The sequence below is a fragment of the Lepisma saccharinum genome, chromosome 26, assembly GCF_977018435.1.
Source record: "Lepisma saccharinum chromosome 26, izLepSacc3.1, whole genome shotgun sequence".
Taxonomy (NCBI): Eukaryota; Metazoa; Arthropoda; class Insecta; order Zygentoma; family Lepismatidae; genus Lepisma; species Lepisma saccharinum.
Window position 1 is genome coordinate 51,773,225 of NC_139254.1, and position 17,831 is coordinate 51,791,055.

At 37.1% G+C, this 17,831-nt stretch overlaps 2 protein-coding genes across 2 annotated transcripts in view; both read left to right on the top strand.

The window, feature by feature from the left end:
* Col4a1 (Collagen type IV alpha 1) overlaps positions 1 to 17,831 on the top strand; it is a 312,472-nt gene that overhangs the window by 260,738 nt on the left and 33,903 nt on the right. Inside the window, exons 21-24 of the mRNA XM_083112536.1 lie at positions 2,412 to 2,635; positions 5,246 to 5,512; positions 11,404 to 11,575; positions 15,512 to 15,757. Of these exons, the coding sequence (XP_082968662.1) occupies positions 2,412 to 2,635; positions 5,246 to 5,512; positions 11,404 to 11,575; positions 15,512 to 15,757 (909 nt within the window). The remainder of the gene's footprint in view (positions 1 to 2,411; positions 2,636 to 5,245; positions 5,513 to 11,403; positions 11,576 to 15,511; positions 15,758 to 17,831) is intronic.
* LOC145979564 (uncharacterized) overlaps positions 1,870 to 17,831 on the top strand; it is a 420,647-nt gene continuing 404,685 nt past the window's right edge. The window contains exon 1 of the mRNA XM_083112537.1: positions 1,870 to 1,885. The gene's annotated coding sequence lies outside the window, so the exon portion shown is untranslated. The remainder of the gene's footprint in view (positions 1,886 to 17,831) is intronic.

The window sequence follows — 17,831 nt, forward strand, 5'->3', positions numbered from 1 at the left end:
CAGTCATATCTTCTCGTATTTCTGAAGATGAAACTGATCAACTGGTGGTTCTTCTCAGCATTATGTTCATGTGATCATGTGAAATTATAGTTATTTCACCATAATAAGCTTTTGGAGTAATGGCCAATTACCTATGCTTTGAGTCGATAAATGAATTTATAACATATTGATTCTACAATATATACAAACTTGCAATTGGATACAATTCACCAATTGGAATTTGTCTTGATTTTTCAATTAGTTTCATTAGATTCCAATTGAAACCAATACATTCAGATACCTACGTATATTAGGCATCTGATTAATTCCAATTGAAACCAATTCAATCCAATTGAAATTTCAATTGGAACCAATAGAAAATTCCAGCGGGGAAATATATAAATAACACATTGACTGCCACAGTAGAAAAAAACTTCTTGGAGCCATGATGTTTTATTACGAGAAAATGATTAAAATGTTGAAAGCAATATGTTTTTTGATGATTAGATGAAAAATTGTTATTTTTAATTATTTTGTGTGCGAGTCATATGCAACTGACATGGTGCTAGAATCAATGATTATGCTGCACACTACATGAGTTATATTTAGCTCACAGCATATTTATTGCTTTTTCTGATCATCCAGTTTTTTTGCTATTTGCAACATGGCTCTGCTGTATACTATTGTATCGATATTGTTCGAGGAGTTGGCCAGCAAAAATTCAAGGAAAAATGCACAATCGGAAAAACTTGCAAACAGTTCATGTTTGTTTTTTTGTTTACTTGTCAGATTTAATTGAAATTTAAAGACAAAAATAACTATAAAATAAGTTAATGGACATCTCTTCATTTGATCCAAGCTTTTTTAATTAATTTGTATTAATTGTAACAATAACAGCATCGCTAAATAAGATTTTCATGAACCATCTGCAAAATTTTGTCCACAGGTAAGATGTTTGTTATAGGATGGTAGTGTGAGTTGCCAGTGCAGCACGAGGCTTCCAAGGTAAAGAGACGTGTGAGTGAAATATGTTTCACACGGCCCCTGGCTTAAAACTAGTGTGAGTTAAATACAGGGTGCGGCACAAAAAACTAGCCCGATCAGTATACAATATGTATAGTACATTTGAAATAATAATGAAACATGTACTTACTGTTTACAATATATGTTAAAAGTGGTCACCATTATATACAACTTACATGAAATGTACATTTTGTATACTAATGGGAACGGGCCTAGTTTTTTGTGTCGCACACAGTAAACTGAATAATGCTTTCTAAAAATCCTTTAAAAACATCTAAAAATTGTTTACTTACATGTTAGCGAGTATTTTGTTACTTTGAGCAATGTTTCGGGGTTCCTACACCCCCTTCTTCAGGCTTCTCTTGGCTCTAGATTATCCTACATGCTGCATCATATTTTTAGAAAACAAGGATTGGGTTAATAGGTACATTTGGAAAAGAGAAATATTTTTAAAATCATGCCTAAACCCTGGTAAAAAGCTTCTCAGAACCAGTATTACTCCCATTAAGAATCCCTGAAGACGTTAAAAAATCAAAATCTAAAACTGTTAAAAACGTCCCACACTCAGTCGCACATGATGGTAGATGTTTTTTAAAGGAATTTTCTAAGGATTTTTTTAGAAAGCATTATTCAGTTTGCCACGAGTGAGTTATTCACACCTGTGCTATTATGATCGCACACGGGCAGAGAGAAAAGAAAAGAGAAGTGGGGCGAGGAAGAAGGAAGAAAAACCGAAAGAGCTTTCCTTGCCCCCTCTCTCTCTCTTTTTGAAAAAGAGAGAGAGAGAGAGAGAGAGAGAGAGAGAGAGAGAAAGAAAGAGAATATGGAGAGGAATGAAGGACAGACACACACTCTCTCTCTTTTTCAGAGAAGAAGAAGAAGGAAAAGAAGAAGTAGTTTGACTTTTTCTTTCTTTTTTTCTGAGAGAGAGAGAGAGAGAGAGAGAGAGAGAGAGAGAGAGAACTTCTCTCCCCCTCTCTTTCTCTCTCTCTCTCTCTCACGAAAAAAAGAGCCGGACCCTGTGGCCGAGTGGTTAGCACCAAGGGTTCCAGGTTCGAATCCCGCTCAGGCTTGGTTGTTTGTGAATATCCACTCATCAATTTCATCATTTCATCACTCATCCCCATATTCGCAAATTAGCCAAAAGGCACAAAATGCGAAGTAAAATAAACTAAATCAAACCAAACCAAAATGAAAGAACTAGAAAGAAGAAGAAGAAAAGAAGAGAGAGAGAGAGAGAGAGAGAGATTGATTTGTACAACTCACATGGCAGTTAACATGATAAATAAGCGAAACAAAAGTAGGAGGTATGTGCATTGTAGCATAAGGTATACTCTAATTATTTAGGTTAATCAGAGGGTTATTACAGCCCTGCCATTTGGAAATTAATGTTCAAAATGTTTCCAAAGGTACCCCTGGAAGACCTGGCCTTGATGGCCTGCCTGGACCCAAAGGAGACAAAGGATCAATGGGAATTGATGGCTTCCCTGGACCAACTGGAGAGCCTGGAGAATCTGGTCTTCCAGGCCTGGTGGGACCAAAAGGTGACCATGGTCCTGTTGGGCCACCTGGACTTCCTGGACTTTCCGGCTTTCCTGGACCAAAAGGAGATCTGGGACCTCCTGGATTACCAGTAAGTGTTGGAATTATATTCCTAGATTTATATGAAGTTCATATGCAGGATAAGAAAATATTATTATGACCGAATTGATACTGATTAGAAGCATGCACGTGGGTGCAAGCCAGGCAAGAAATGGCTGTTGGCCCCCCCCCCTAATACTTTCACTTAGAAATTTTGTGTATGGGAATCTATTTGCTGTTATTCAACAATAGTATACTCTTAAAGAAAATGAAGTGTTTTCAAGCTGATGAAAGTTCCTAGCAACTATGAGCAGGGGAGGGGGAGAGGGAGAAGGTTCATTATTTCCTATGTAATTGAACTGTTCCACTTTGTTCTCTAGAAAATTTCTCGTTATTAACACTACCACACACTTTATTCTTTAGGCGTTCCCTATATTTGGCTGCAGAATATATTACTCGTACATTGGAAACAGCGGCGGTGCCAGGATTATTCATTTAGGAGTGCTGAGGGGGTGCCGAAAAAAAATTTCTGCGATTCTGAAAATAAGGAAAACATGAAACATGCATGCAAGCTCTCAAAACTGAGGAGGGGGGCAAGGACAGTTTACTTTCCCTTGGTAGATAAGGTTTAGCATAGTGCGGGGACAAAAATAGCAAAAAGTGGGGGCAACTGCAACCCTAATCGCCACCTCTGATTAACATAAATTACTGACTGAAATTAAAATATGTGTGAAATATATATAACTTTAGATTGACATTCATTTTCCAGAGATGCTGTGCTCCCCCCCCCCCCTTTTCCCTCACCCTGGACGACCATGGTGGTATGTATTAAGTCTTATACTCCAAAAAAGTGGTCATACAGTGTAAACATTCAGATACACGTTGCAGTCTTATTGAACTATGTAGTGAAATACAAAATAAAATCATTCTGCCCTTAAAAAACACAATTTTTGAACCTTTTTCAATTTAACCAATGGAGGTACAAAATACATAGTACATTATTATACCTTCCGTCTGCCACAGGACAAAACGCAAAGAGCACAGCAACTGTGTCATCTTTAAAATCCCTTCTGCTGCACTATCCCCAACAACGAACTTTAAAATTTCTTCATGAACATTGGGCCTCTTCTTAACAGTTTTTTGAAAAAGCTTGAACTAGTACATTTACTAGACATGTTACAACTCACATTAAATAATTTCTCGAGTATGATCTGGTGATACCTTGAAAGCAGCTGAAATTCTTGCTCCAGTGCGAGGAAGAACAAGCAGGCAGAAAATAAACTGTTTATCAACAATGAAAAAAAAAACATAACTTACATTAAGCTATAGGCAATTATCAAAAACCACGGACAGACCACTTGAAGAAACAAGGGAAGAAAAAAATCGTAACAATAATGCTGAGGAAAGAAAAACAAAGGGTCACTGATCTTTATAGAGGTTGCCGCCAGTGCAGAAAAGTATGTATATCGGCACCTCTTTCAGTGCTTGCCTGTTGCATACAATAATAACAGTCTTACTTCAGTACCTAACATTCGGATCTCAATATGACGGCATGACATAATATTACATATTAATGTTAGTGTTTTCAGTTGAATGTAGGGGGTACGGAAGAATATTAAGGGACAAGCAAGCACCTCCTCATGCCCCCCCTGGTGCCGCCCCTGATTGAAAAGAAATAAATTATAGGTAGTTATTTTGAATCTGCTTATATGTTCATGTTTATATCATGTTTATATGTGAATTAGATTCTCAATGGGGGGACCAGTGGTATGTCCAAAGGGTGGGGGTGGGGGGCCATAACCCCACTTTGACCCAGTGTTAAAAATATTAAAGGCAGGAAAAGATGGCAAAATAAGGGCTGACTACTAAAAGAAGTATACGGAACTCCCGCCCTCTTACAAAAATCTTGGGCACGCCACTGATACAAATGTCAATGTTTTGGGATGAATATTAATCTACATTAATCTCAGTATTGCACAAGCACTTATACATCATGTAAAGCATACCTATTACCCCTCGTAATATACTACTAATAATGACTTATTGCATACCTTTAATTCACATTTTAGATACTACTCAATTCAAGGTAATTATTTTATCAATGTATAATTTCTTCATTGTACAAACATTTCTTTATTCCATTATTTTTATTTTATGATCATTATTTTTCTTTCTTTCTCATTGATTCATTATATCTGTGACCAGTGCTCAAAGTGAGGGTCCTCCAGCTAGCAAAATTTTTGCAAAGCATCCCCCCAGTTGTTTCATTGTCAGCATGTTTAACCAAAGTGTTTAACCCACAGCTAACATTTCCCACTTTAGGCACTATCTGTGACAAGGTTTTGTTGTTAGATTGTCCTGCGAGGCCAAAATATGCCTGCTTAAATAGAGATCTATTCTATTCTTCTATTCTATCAGAAAGTATTGGTTGAAATTTTATTACCAATAGAATTCAAGATTTCACAGGGATTGTGAAATGCTTCATGACATATTCACAGTCTAAATATCATGGAAATTATGCCAAACACACAATTTTTATTAGTTTTATACAAATTTTTGCACCATTTCATGATTAAAAGATAGTTTTTATTAGGGATGGACCAATATGAAATTTTTGCTAATACTGGTAAAGTACTAATTTACACCCATGTGCTTTTCTAAGGGTAGGAAAGGTGAGCCAGGCCTGGTGTCAGAGAAGGGCCAGAAGGGGGAGCCAGGAATGCCAGGACTCAGAGGACCTCCAGGACTTACGGGTGTTGCCGGAAGACCAGGCTTGAAGGGAGAGTCAGGATTGCCTGGAATTGGTAGACAAGGACCTGCAGGGCTGAAGGGTGAACCAGGAAATTCTGGAACACCTGGAATACCCGGACAACCAGGAACCAAAGGAAGCGCAGGGTTGCCAGGATTCCCAGGAATGAGAGGTGAAAAGGTAAACAAAGAGAATTTATAATTAATATCAAATTATATATAACACTTAATCTGTTATATTTGTAGTTATGGCACAGTATTTCTTTTTACACATACACATGGACTTGTTTATGTGAAAGAAATGACTTAGGATACTCAAAAGAAATATTCGATCCAAATATTGGACTTTTGACACTCACACACATCACTAAAGAGCTTCAGTGTTTTTGTAACAATATTTCACTTCAACAACAATATTAGGGGTATGAAATTTTTGCTGATACTGATAAAGTACTGATATAAAATTTATCAATACCGATAACTGATTTTCTACCGATACGAGGGAAAATTCCAAATGGTCCTTTAAAAATCTAAATGGTTCATTCATCTCCTTAATAAATATATGTAATCAGATGACAGCAATGCAAAATAAACTGCATATTGATGGATTTACATTTTAAGGAAAGTAGGGCATGGGAATTGTATGTTTATATCCATAAAAATTATAACAAACTGGCAGAATATTGCACTAAATTATAAGATATTTATTATGGCTGAGCTGATACCGATGACAATACCAGTGGTACCAGTATCAGAAAGTATCAGTCGGAATTCATATACTTCCCGGCATATTGGTCTTTCATGGAATCTGCAAAGATACCACCCAACACTGGTGGAGTCTAATTATCCTGGAAATTATGCAAAATACAAACTTCATTTTTCTTTTTCACCAATTTTGCACGAAAAACTGTATTTCGTGATTACATAATATCTATTTTAATATTCTGATGTAATTCTTGAATATTCTAAAGTAAGTGTCTTGGTAATTTGATGCATATAATTGGAGAAGAATATGTACACATCAATAATATTCAATATTTTGAACAAATTTTAATTATTACAATTTTTGGTATCAGTGGGAATCACTAAGAGTATTTGGCATTGGTAAAGATATTGGTTGAAAGTGGTATCGGCTCATCCCTAGTATTTATAGTTAAAGTGATACACCAATATGCGTATATCGGCCGATACCAATAGAGTACCGATTAATCTTTCCCATCCCTTATAAATATTATTAAAGAAAATTACAAGAGAGAACATTCAGATTTTCAGAATTTAGCAGAATAAATAAGCATGAGTTCAATCTAAAATGTTAAAAATATGTTAATAAAAAATATATATATATATAAAAGGAACACCCCATTACAACTGTTACACCATTCATTGGACACCCATCTGGAAAATTCAGCAGAATTCTCACCAGATCATACATAGACTGCCACTCAAGATCAAGCCCCTACTCTGCCCAATCAAAAATGAACTGTAATGACGAATACCAGAACTATACCGTATTCCCTGTAAATGGTGGATGCAATACACAGAACACTAGAGTTACATTAGACTGTTGCAGCCAGAAAAGTCAGGAGTAGCAAAACACTGCATCACCGAGGGTCATAGAATTTTATTTCCAGACCCTAAAGCGGTGGCTCAGTCGGTAACGCGTCTGACTACCATGCTCAAGGTCCCGGGTTTGATCCCCGGCCGGTTCAAATCCGGGAACTTTTCTAACGTTGGAAGTGGCCCCGACACCCACCCAGCGTCTAATGACATGGGTACCTGGGGGAAACCCTGGGGGGTAAAGGTAGTCAAGGGTGTGATGCTGATCACATCACCCCACTTATGACCACATCAAGAAAGTGTGGGGCATTACCCCCACACCCCCTATATGCCTTCATGGCATGGTGCTAAGCACAGGGGAGCACTTTACCTTTTACTTTTTTTTAAATCGTAGCCAAATGTGCCAGCTACTGGGACAAAAAGTAAAGGAAGTGATAGACATTGCCTGAGAAAGTACAGCTGGGACACAAAGTAAAAGAAGTAACAGACATTGCCTGAGAATCACATTGACACGAAAGCTACAATTTCTATTTTAGAAAATCAAATAGAAGGAAGCAGAAAGAAGAAGAGAAGTAAGAAATACATGCAGCAACTGAATCTTACAGTTTTTAAATCAACTGAATGGAAGTTGCGCAAAGTAACGACATTCAACTTTTCGTATCTCAAATCATGTCAGTCAGCATGGAGCAGTGGTGAGCACAACATTCTTTTGTGGTGGACACATGAACGTGTGGTGGAAACGCAGCATGCCTCCGTCGGCACTTTAACATTCACTGTAATCTTCATGTTCTCATTCGAAATACCAATTTTCTGTTGGTAATGAACTTCCAAGGAGACAGCATCAGCAATGAAAAGAACACCTGGTGGACATCATAAGGTTCGCATTCCTGATAACATCAAATGAGTTCGGATTTCTGTTTTGAGGAGTCTTTCAAAAAATTAACGGTCTTGTCAAGAAACTGGATGAAACTATCTCTCATTCTATTTTCCTAATATGCTTTGAGAAGTAGTACAGCATGTATAAATAGTGGCATCACGTGCTGTTCACATACAGGTGTTCACAATAAAACCTTTATACTGAATGCAGATTTACTCCTCTCCCTTGTAACTTAACTTCATCTTCAATTGAAAGAGTAAGAATAACAGTTCAACTTATTTTCAACTATTTCCCCCAAAAATTACACTAAATTTGAATTAATAATAGATTTTTTATACAATTAACAGCATTTTAATTTTTATATACAAGGGTTGGATAAGAAGTAATGGCAACACTAGTATAATTGCTACTTGACTGTATTGGCAGAGGAGCACGTGTTACATTCCTTCAATGTAATCGCCCCCCCCCCCCCCATCTCTACGACCTTCTGCCACACATATGGAAGGCGTCGTACACCGTCAGCGCGTCCATCTCTGTCGATGTCCCGCAGTGACCGCCCTATAGCACGTATGATGGCTTCGCACATGTCATAGTGCTTCCCGCCCAGTGGTTCCTTCATTTTGGCAAAAAGGTTGTAATCACACGGTGTCATACCGGTGAATACGGCAGATGTTCCAGTACCTCCCACTACCAGTTATGCAGCAGCGCAGTCACAGTATTCGCAGTGTGACACTTTGCATTGTCAAGCAGGATGATGGGACACCGTGCCAGAACGTTCCGTCGCTTCCTTCTTAATGCGAGATGAAGGTGGTGTTGCAAGAAGGTGCAGTAGTAGGCTGCGTTGACCGTCTGCCTAAGAGACGTTGTTCTTCTTGCCTAAACATATTGTTAGGGCGCTTGCACTCTCGTCCTCTGCTTCAGAGCACTGCTGTTTTTGACTGAATAACATACAATCGCTCCCACTCACTATACTTCCTCGTCTGACATTCCTTTATCAACCACGAAACGGTTGTGGCGCTGTGACTCGCCCCTTTCACGGGACAGCAGTGTTGCCATTACTTTTTATCCAACCCTTGTATAATTAGTAATGGCTAGCCAAAACTAATTAGTATAACATGCACAACGCAAGACTTCCATACTTCGCGATCTACTTTTTATTACACGGACCATATGTTATCCAACGACATTCATTCAGCATTGAAAGCATGTGCATCGTTAGCAGGACAGAGGGGAGGATGCATCCTCCCAAGAGTCCAGAAAAAAATCAGCGATTGATTTTTGACCATTTAAAGCAGGGGTTCCCAAATTTCTTCGCATCACGATGGCCTTAGTGTTTCAAGATTTTTCCACCGTGGCCAAGTCAGAATGTAGGCCTATCTAACACTTGCAATGCTCAGGTACTTGTAAGGTAACAACTATTTAAGCCATAGGGCCCCCATACTATTCTGAGTATAGTTACTAGGAAAATGCATGTTGAATTGATGTAAATATAGTCGACACTTTCCTTTGCAATTTAAGTTGATGAGAGTTATTTTCTTGACATGAAAGATGTCAATTCCAAAAAAGTTGCGCAGTCTAAATGGTCCGTAGATGCACATGCGCAAATTATATAAACCTCGAAAGATATTATGTAACTCCTTCAGACTAGTTTCTAAAGAAATGGTGCTCATCACTACTTCATGAATTTTAGCACCTACTGAAATTTAAAATCTGCCAGGTTTGGTAACATCTTGCTAAAGTTTGCAACTATGTAGCACAGACCTTTTCGAGTCCTCTAGACGTGCCTTGCATATGCTGCACTCTAGTGCCGAAAGTAAGAAGTATTGTGGCTTGCATCAGTGTTCGCCCAGCGAAATGAACATCTTTTGGGTATAGTGGCCAACAGCCCCTTAGCTGTCAGTTTTATGCAACATGCACAGCAATTGTGTTCAAAGCACTCCATTGAACATCATGGGAGTCAGTGTTACCAACCATCTAGAAAAGTTATCAGACGTGAAAGAAATTGTGAGAGAGTAAATTGTGTGTATATACTCGAACATCAAACAAAGTATTTAATATGTACATACTTTAAAACATATGCATGAGTGTTCAGTGCTCATGCTCACTGGTATTAAATTGACTTCCTGGCATGAAAGAATTTTTTATTTTATTGTAATGAAAAACCATTAGGTTCAGTTTCTGCACCCTATATTATAGACTAGATGAAGACTCACTACAAATAAGGTAGTAAGAAAGGTAAAGTTCCATATGCACATTGCACCATGCCATGAAGACACATAGGAGGAAGTGGAGGTAGGGTTCCATGCATTCTCGATCTTGGTAATTTTTGGAATTCCAGCTGCCATTGCCCCTAGTTACTCATTTATTTATTTGAGGCTGGGTGAACACCAGAGAGACTTGATGCAGGGACAAGACCAGAAAAATTCTGACCTTATATCACCCACCCCAGGAATCGAACCCAGGTTTCCCATGTGTCAGTCAGACACCCTGCTGACTAGACAACCACAGGTCCCATAACTACAAATTAAAAAATTTAATAAATCTTTGCATATCATCATTATTTATCATGAATTATGTTTCAGCCATGCACAGTGGGATCTATGAGTATTAGCGTGCAAATTGCCCATCACCATGTTCGTGCACTCTAATTGACCCATTAAGAGCTTCAAGAATGAAAAGAAAACTCAAAACAAGCTGTTGACAACTTCTGCACCAGCATACAAAAAAATCCATCACTTAAAAACACAATAGGATGTGAGATAAAAATTAATGAATATAGTCATGGACAATTTGCATGGTAATACTCATGGATCCCACTGTACAAGCCATGGTTTAATTAAATAAGTTTATTTTAAGATTTTGTTGCATCTTATTTGCAATTTAATCTGAAAAATAGAAATGCTAACATATGTGTCTGTGAATTGTATCAGCAAGTGCATAATCTAGATTGTAAAGAAGCTCATTAACAGAAATTTACTGCTGTTTCATTAAATAGACAGAAATTGATCTTCATGAACTTTGCAATTGTGGAAACTTTTGAAGTATTATTACTTTATTACTAGGGCTTGGAAATTGAAGACCTATAAATTGCCAAAAAAAAACCTATAAAAAGACCTAAAAATATTTTTTTATCGTTGTTACCCATATGCACGAGTAGTTCACAACAGGCATTATTTCTCTGAAATGTTACTACATTTAAAAATGGTGGTTACTTTTGTTTCATGGATTCCAGCATTTTTATATTTTGGTGACATAATTAAGCCCTGTTTTCATGATATAAAATATACTACATATGGTGACCAAGGGGGTCCATATTTAGTGAAATTTAGACTGCCTTGGTCAGCATATGTATTGTTTTTTCTTTAGGCCTTTGCAAACAGTTGCAATAAACTTATCATGTTTTGAACAGCCTGCTCAGGAATTTTGTACAAGGTAAGAGGACAGTTACATTTGTTTAGTAGTCAGTGTATTATTATTATTATTATTATTGTTTTAGCAAAGTTGGTTTGAAAGAAGGTCAATATAATACCCACGAACCTGCAACTCTTTCCTTGCAACATGCCACTGCCTGTTGTTCAATAGATGTTGTGTTTTTAGATTTTCAATGATAGTTCTGAGCGAAATACATTTCTCCATAGGGATTGGCAGGTCCGTTTGGTGAACCAGGTTTACCTGGCTTGGATGGAACTCCAGGAATACCGGGTGAACCGGGTCTCCGTGGACCCAGAGGTCTTTCAGGCTCCAAGGGTGATGAAGGATTGCCAGGACGACCTGGGTTGGATGGACAGAAGGGAGATCGAGGACTGCCAGGTAATGTACTCTCTTCCTTGTCATTGTGGCAACTATTCTTGTATCCTCCCTAAACCCTGCTTCTTCATTTTTTGCAAGCTGTATGATTAACTGCATGCAGATGCTCTTTACAGATAATAAGATATATGGACTTAACTTTGACAAAGTTTTAACTTACTCAAAAATTATGTGAAAATTATGGTTCAACTTTAACTAGGTTTTAACTTACTGAAAATTATGTGAAAATTATGGTTCAACTTTAACTAGGTTTTAACTTACTGAAAATTATGTGAAAATTATGGTTCAACTTTAACTAGATTTTAACTTACTGAAAATTATGTGAAAATTATGGTTCAACTTTAACTAGGTTTTAACTTACTGAAAATTTTGTGAAAATTATGGTTCAACTTTAGCTAGGTTTTAACTTACTGAAAATTATGTGAAAATTATGGTTCAACTTTAACTAGGTTTTAACTTACTGAAAATTATGTGAAAATTATGGTTCAACTTTAACTAGGTTTTAACTTACTGAAAATTATGTTAAAATTATGGTTCAACTTTAACTAGATTTTAACTTACTGAAAATTATGTGAAAATTATGGTTCAACTTTAACTAGGTTTTAACATACTGAAAATTATGTGAAAATGATGGTTCAACTTTAACTAGGTTTTAACTTACTGAAAATTATGTGAAAATTATGGTTCAACTTTAACTAGATTTTAACTTACTGAAAATTATGTGAATTATGGTTCAACTTTAACTAGCTTTTAACTTACTGAAAATTATGTGAAAATTATGGTTCAACTTTAACTAGGTTTTAACTTACTGAAAATTATGTGAAAAGTATGGTTCAACTTTAACTAGGTTTTAACTTACTGAAAATTATGTTAAAAGTATGGTTCAACTTTAACTAGGTTTTAACTTACTGAAAATTATGTGAAAATTATGGTTCAACTTTAACTAGGTTTTAACTTACTGAAAATTATGGCTCAACTTTGACTTACTGAAAATTATGTGAAAATTATGCTTCAACTTTAACTAGGTTTTAACTTACTGAAAATTATGGCTCAACTTTGACTAGGTTTTAACTTACTGAAAATTATGTTAAAAGTATGGTTCAACTTTAACTAGGTTTTAACTTACTGAAAATTATGTGAAAATTATGGTTCAACTTTAACTAGATTTTAACTTACTGAAAATTATGTGAAAATTATGGTTCAACTTTAACTAGGTTTTAACATACTGAAAATTATGTGAAAATGATGGTTCAACTTTAACTAGGTTTTAACTTACTGAAAATTATGTGAAAATTATGGTTCAACTTTAACTAGATTTTAACTTACTGAAAATTATGTGAATTATGGTTCAACTTTAACTAGCTTTTAACTTACTGAAAATTATGTGAAAATTATGGTTCAACTTTAACTAGGTTTTAACTTACTGAAAATTATGTGAAAAGTATGGTTCAACTTTAACTAGGTTTTAACTTACTGAAAATTATGTTAAAAGTATGGTTCAACTTTAACTAGGTTTTAACTTACTGAAAATTATGTGAAAATTATGGTTCAACTTTAACTAGGTTTTAACTTACTGAAAATTATGGCTCAACTTTGACTTACTGAAAATTATGTGAAAATTATGCTTCAACTTTAACTAGGTTTTAACTTACTGAAAATTATGGCTCAACTTTGACTAGGTTTTAACTTACTCAAAATGTATGTGAAACTTATGACTCTACTAGGGACTGAACCTGAATCTTTGGCATTCTATGCCAATGCTCTCTACCACTGAGCTACCAAGCTACAACTTCTGGTATCTCCATGATTTCCACAACTTGGATCTCTTTGAAGGTTTTAATGCCCCTTTCATGCATATTACAATATCTCGTTGCTATTCATTGCCTTTGAACATGTAAACACTACCACCATTTCCATCAATTGAGAGAACTGATTCACATGATTGTTCAGAGGCCTCAGTCCAGATTTGATCTTCGTTTGAACCAAATTTTTTAAGTAACTTTTCAGTAAGTTCTCTGTTGTACCATAAGCTTGTAGCTAATAAAGTTATCACTAGCTTGTTTAATTTCTGGTGAAATCAGCAGAAAACAAAAAATTACATGATCATAATTGATTTACTGTATACTGTTCATTACATCATGAATTAGCTGTTGATGATAATTCAATGCCAGCTTGGTGGCTGTGCACATTCAGTGGTCGACTTTTGATCTCACCAACAAAGATCCTAGGTTCAAATCCAAGCCAGGACATGGGTGTTCTTTTTGAGTATTTCTTTATCAATTTCATACAATCATCACTCATTATCATCATCGTGATTAGCTAAAAGTGACTGAATGTAACAAAAATGTGAGGGTTGGGGCATAAGTCATGGCAACTATTTTTTTTCGCGAGAATGCTGAACCGGCATGAAAATCCAAAATATACAGTTTATGGTATTGTGGAATGTATGAACAATGCAGATCATGTGTACCAGGTGTAGGATAGGAAAACAAGCAAATCATCTTTAAAGATAGCATCTTTCAACATATGTTTATAAGTCAGTAAGCATACATTAGCATTACAGGAACAAAGTAGATGCACACTACAGTAGGATACTATCCCCCACAATTTTCACCAGCTCCCTGTGCCATTCTCTGACATTTCTCTCCCCCCCCCCCTTCCTGGCTATTTTGATGCACAAACGCTGTTCACACTGTGGCATGGCAGTTGACTCAACAATGAATTGGCACTGTTTTCTGTTTACATACTAAGGGTGACACTTTCTGAGACGTACAGTCATGTTGTGGTACCACTGTTTATCTTCGACAAAAGATATAGTTGCCCCAGCTCTCGTACAAACACAAAATTGTAACACAATGTTCTTGTACTTGTATCTGAACAGCTCCTCCCCCCCCCCCCCAATATAGTGTGTTACATGTACTTTAATATGCATTTGTACTACTTTTTTAAAATAGAAGAACTTGATTGTGTACTTGTCCTCCTCCGTAGCTGAGCGGGTTAAGGCATTCACTCATCTTGAGATTGTTCGCTGCGGGGCAGCGTAGGTTCGAATCCGGCTCTGGTCGGAATTTATTCAGACTACGGCAGGTGGCAACCCACCATCGTGAGGAAATTGGGGAGATCTGAGTGAGTGAGCGTAATCCGGTCATGGAGACCTACTATAACAGCTGGGGATACGTTGGGCTGACCCCCCGATAGAGGTCTGCACGGGCTCGGGCCAGGCCCTCGGGCCTAGGCCCGGCCCGGCCCGCGGGCCGGACTCGGGCCATAAATAACCAGAACTTCTCGGGCTCGGGTCGGGCCCGGGCATCGTGGCTATTTTGTTAGCGAATATTGTCATCGAAAAATATTTTTTAATTATTGAAATTATGGTTTACTTCGAGAATGAGAATAGGAGCACGAAGTACAACAGTGCCCATTTTTTTTTCAAATGCTGAATTGGAAAGTAATTTTAATTATGTTTTCGGGCTCGGGCCAGGCTCAAGTTTACTTATTATCGGACTCGGGTCGGGTTCGGGTTTCATTTCCTCGGGCCGGGCCGGACTCGGGCCTTACAATTTAGGCCCATGCAGACCTCTACCCCCCGACTATTCCAATATTGGTTGCAGATCTCCACGCTTAGAGGTGACGAAGGAAAGCGTGGGAGGGAGACTGGCAGTCGGTAGGTAAACGAAGACCCTTCAGGGCTGTTGCGCAAAGGATTATTATTATTATTATTATTGATTGTCTACTTAGCTTTTTGTGTACTTATAGTCACATAAGTAATTGAACTTGTGGCCAGGAATATAGAGTGGTTGTCTCACAATCTCACCACTAAGTGTTCCCTGTTCAAGTTCCTTCATCAGTTTCAGCTAATCATCATTCATTCTCATCATCCCAATTAGCCTGAAGAAGACAAAAAGTGAAGTAAAAATAAGAAAATACAAAAAAATTTTTCAGGGTTGCCAGGCCCTGCTGGTTTCTCAGGACCAAGAGGAGACAAGGGTGACCGTGGTCCCCCAGGACCTATGGTTGACGTGAAGGGCCAGAAGGGAGAACCGGGACAACCTGGACTACGAGGAAGGCTAGGAGAAAAGGGAGAGCCAGGATTCGACGGAAATCCTGGCTTCCCTGGGGAGAAAGGAAACCCAGGATTGCCAGGTCCGAGGGGAATTCCAGGACACATGGGCCCTCCAGGACCAAAAGGTATGTTCGACTTGATACATGTATTTATTATGTTACAAAGTAGGAATAGTAAGACTTTTAAACCTTGTTTCCATGTTAAAAAACACTACAGTTGCTGACCAAGGCAGTTTACACTAAAAACACTTTACATGTGACATTTCCACCCTATGTCGGGGTCTACCTCAGACTGAGAATAGTGAAAACGTCAAGTGTAAACTGCCTTGGTCAGAATTGTAGTGTTTTTAGGTAGGAACGGACCCATATGAAATACTGTATTTATGCATGTATTGTGCGCATGAGTGTATAATGTGCATCCTGGTTTTTGATTGGGAAAAGAGGCAGACAATTATATCTTGTATATAATGCGCAATACAATTCAAGTTCAAGAAATGGCTCTCTTAGTTGTAGGTCGTAAAGCTGTTGCTATGCCAGTCAAGAGCGAATGACACCTGATGAGTCACCTGTTGCTATGTGGACCAAGGGGATAATATCCTCTTGTGTACATAATGAGTCACCAACCCATGCGACCTCCCCCCTCTCCCTCCACTGTGTTTATCATCCCAAAGCTTTCACTCTTTAACCACCTTATTTATTCTGTAATAGCAGAAAGCCAAGATCAAAAATACCTTATGTATTTGCAGTGCTCAGTAAGTTATTTTCTGTTATTACTCGCCCAACAAATACCACTGATACGCATCCCATGTGACAGGAGGTACATGTTCGAATTCTGCCAGAAGTACAGCAGTTAGCAGCACAAGATTTCCTCCATTACGGCATTTACACACTCCATATGTTTAATATTATTTGGCCAGAAATACATTTTAATTATTTTTTTTTCTTTCAACTGCATTGCACATTAGCATCGCCATCTTGAATGGAATGTTGTTGCTATATTCCGAAACTGCAGAATTTGAGCTTAAGAACGATATATAACATGATAGGGTTCCGTAAATGTGAAATTTCACACAAAATCATGGAATGGCTCTGTACAGGTTCATCTTGGCTGTCCGAATTAATCCGTGCATAATACACACTAAAGTTTTGGGGGACAAAAATTTTGGAAAAAAGTGCACGTTATACATGAGTAAATACGGTATTGATTGATTGATTGATTTATTAGCATCCATTCAACTTTACATAAGTTTGGAATTGTCACATTGTACATGTACATTTAGAATACATTTAAAATTATAGGCATAATATAATATAAAATACAATAGCATGAGATACAAGATATCGTATAAAGAGAATAAATGCATGCTCAATGTTATTTTCTTGAGACATATTGCCTAAAAATATGTTTTCTATATTCAATGCTTGCTTAATTTGCTATGACATTATGTACACACACATATATATATATATACATACACACAAACATAAATTGAGCATTAAATAGTCACCTATACTTACATCCAGATAAATTAAATCGAACAGCAAAGGAAAAATAAAAAAATACTGATGATAGGGCAGTCCTACTAATACTATTAACAAATTTCTACTTCCTTGATGGTGTAGTGGTAATGCTGTCTCCTTGTAACCAGTGTTGCCACATGAAGGGAAATTTCCCTTTTGCAGGGAAATTCGGACTGAAGTTTTAGCCAAAAGGGAAAATGGAATTTCGATAAAAAATATCACAATTTCAGGGAAATTTTAAGACTTCTGTCTCTACATTATTACAGTTTATGTCAAATTCCAGTTTCATATTCACATTTTTATTTTTTTCTGATCTTTCTTATTTCTGCTCCCTTGAATATAAGCCTGTATCTATTTATATTTCTTTTCAGTTTATTGTATGTTGCTTTTCTGTATCTTCGGATAATTGTAACGATTAGAATTAACGATTTAATGGATTCCTGACCATGTTTTAAACCTGGGACATTTGACCAGAAAGTGATGAAGCTTACATGAAAATTTTACTACTACTACTACTGCTAATAATAGTAATTATTATTATTATATTTGTTTAGGTGAAGGGAAAAATGGTCCAAAAAAGGGAAATTTTGCCCCTTGGAAGGGGAAATCGTGCCCTCAGATTGTGGCAACACTGCTTGTAACCATGAAAAGCTGGGTCCAATCCCCAGTGGAAGTACAT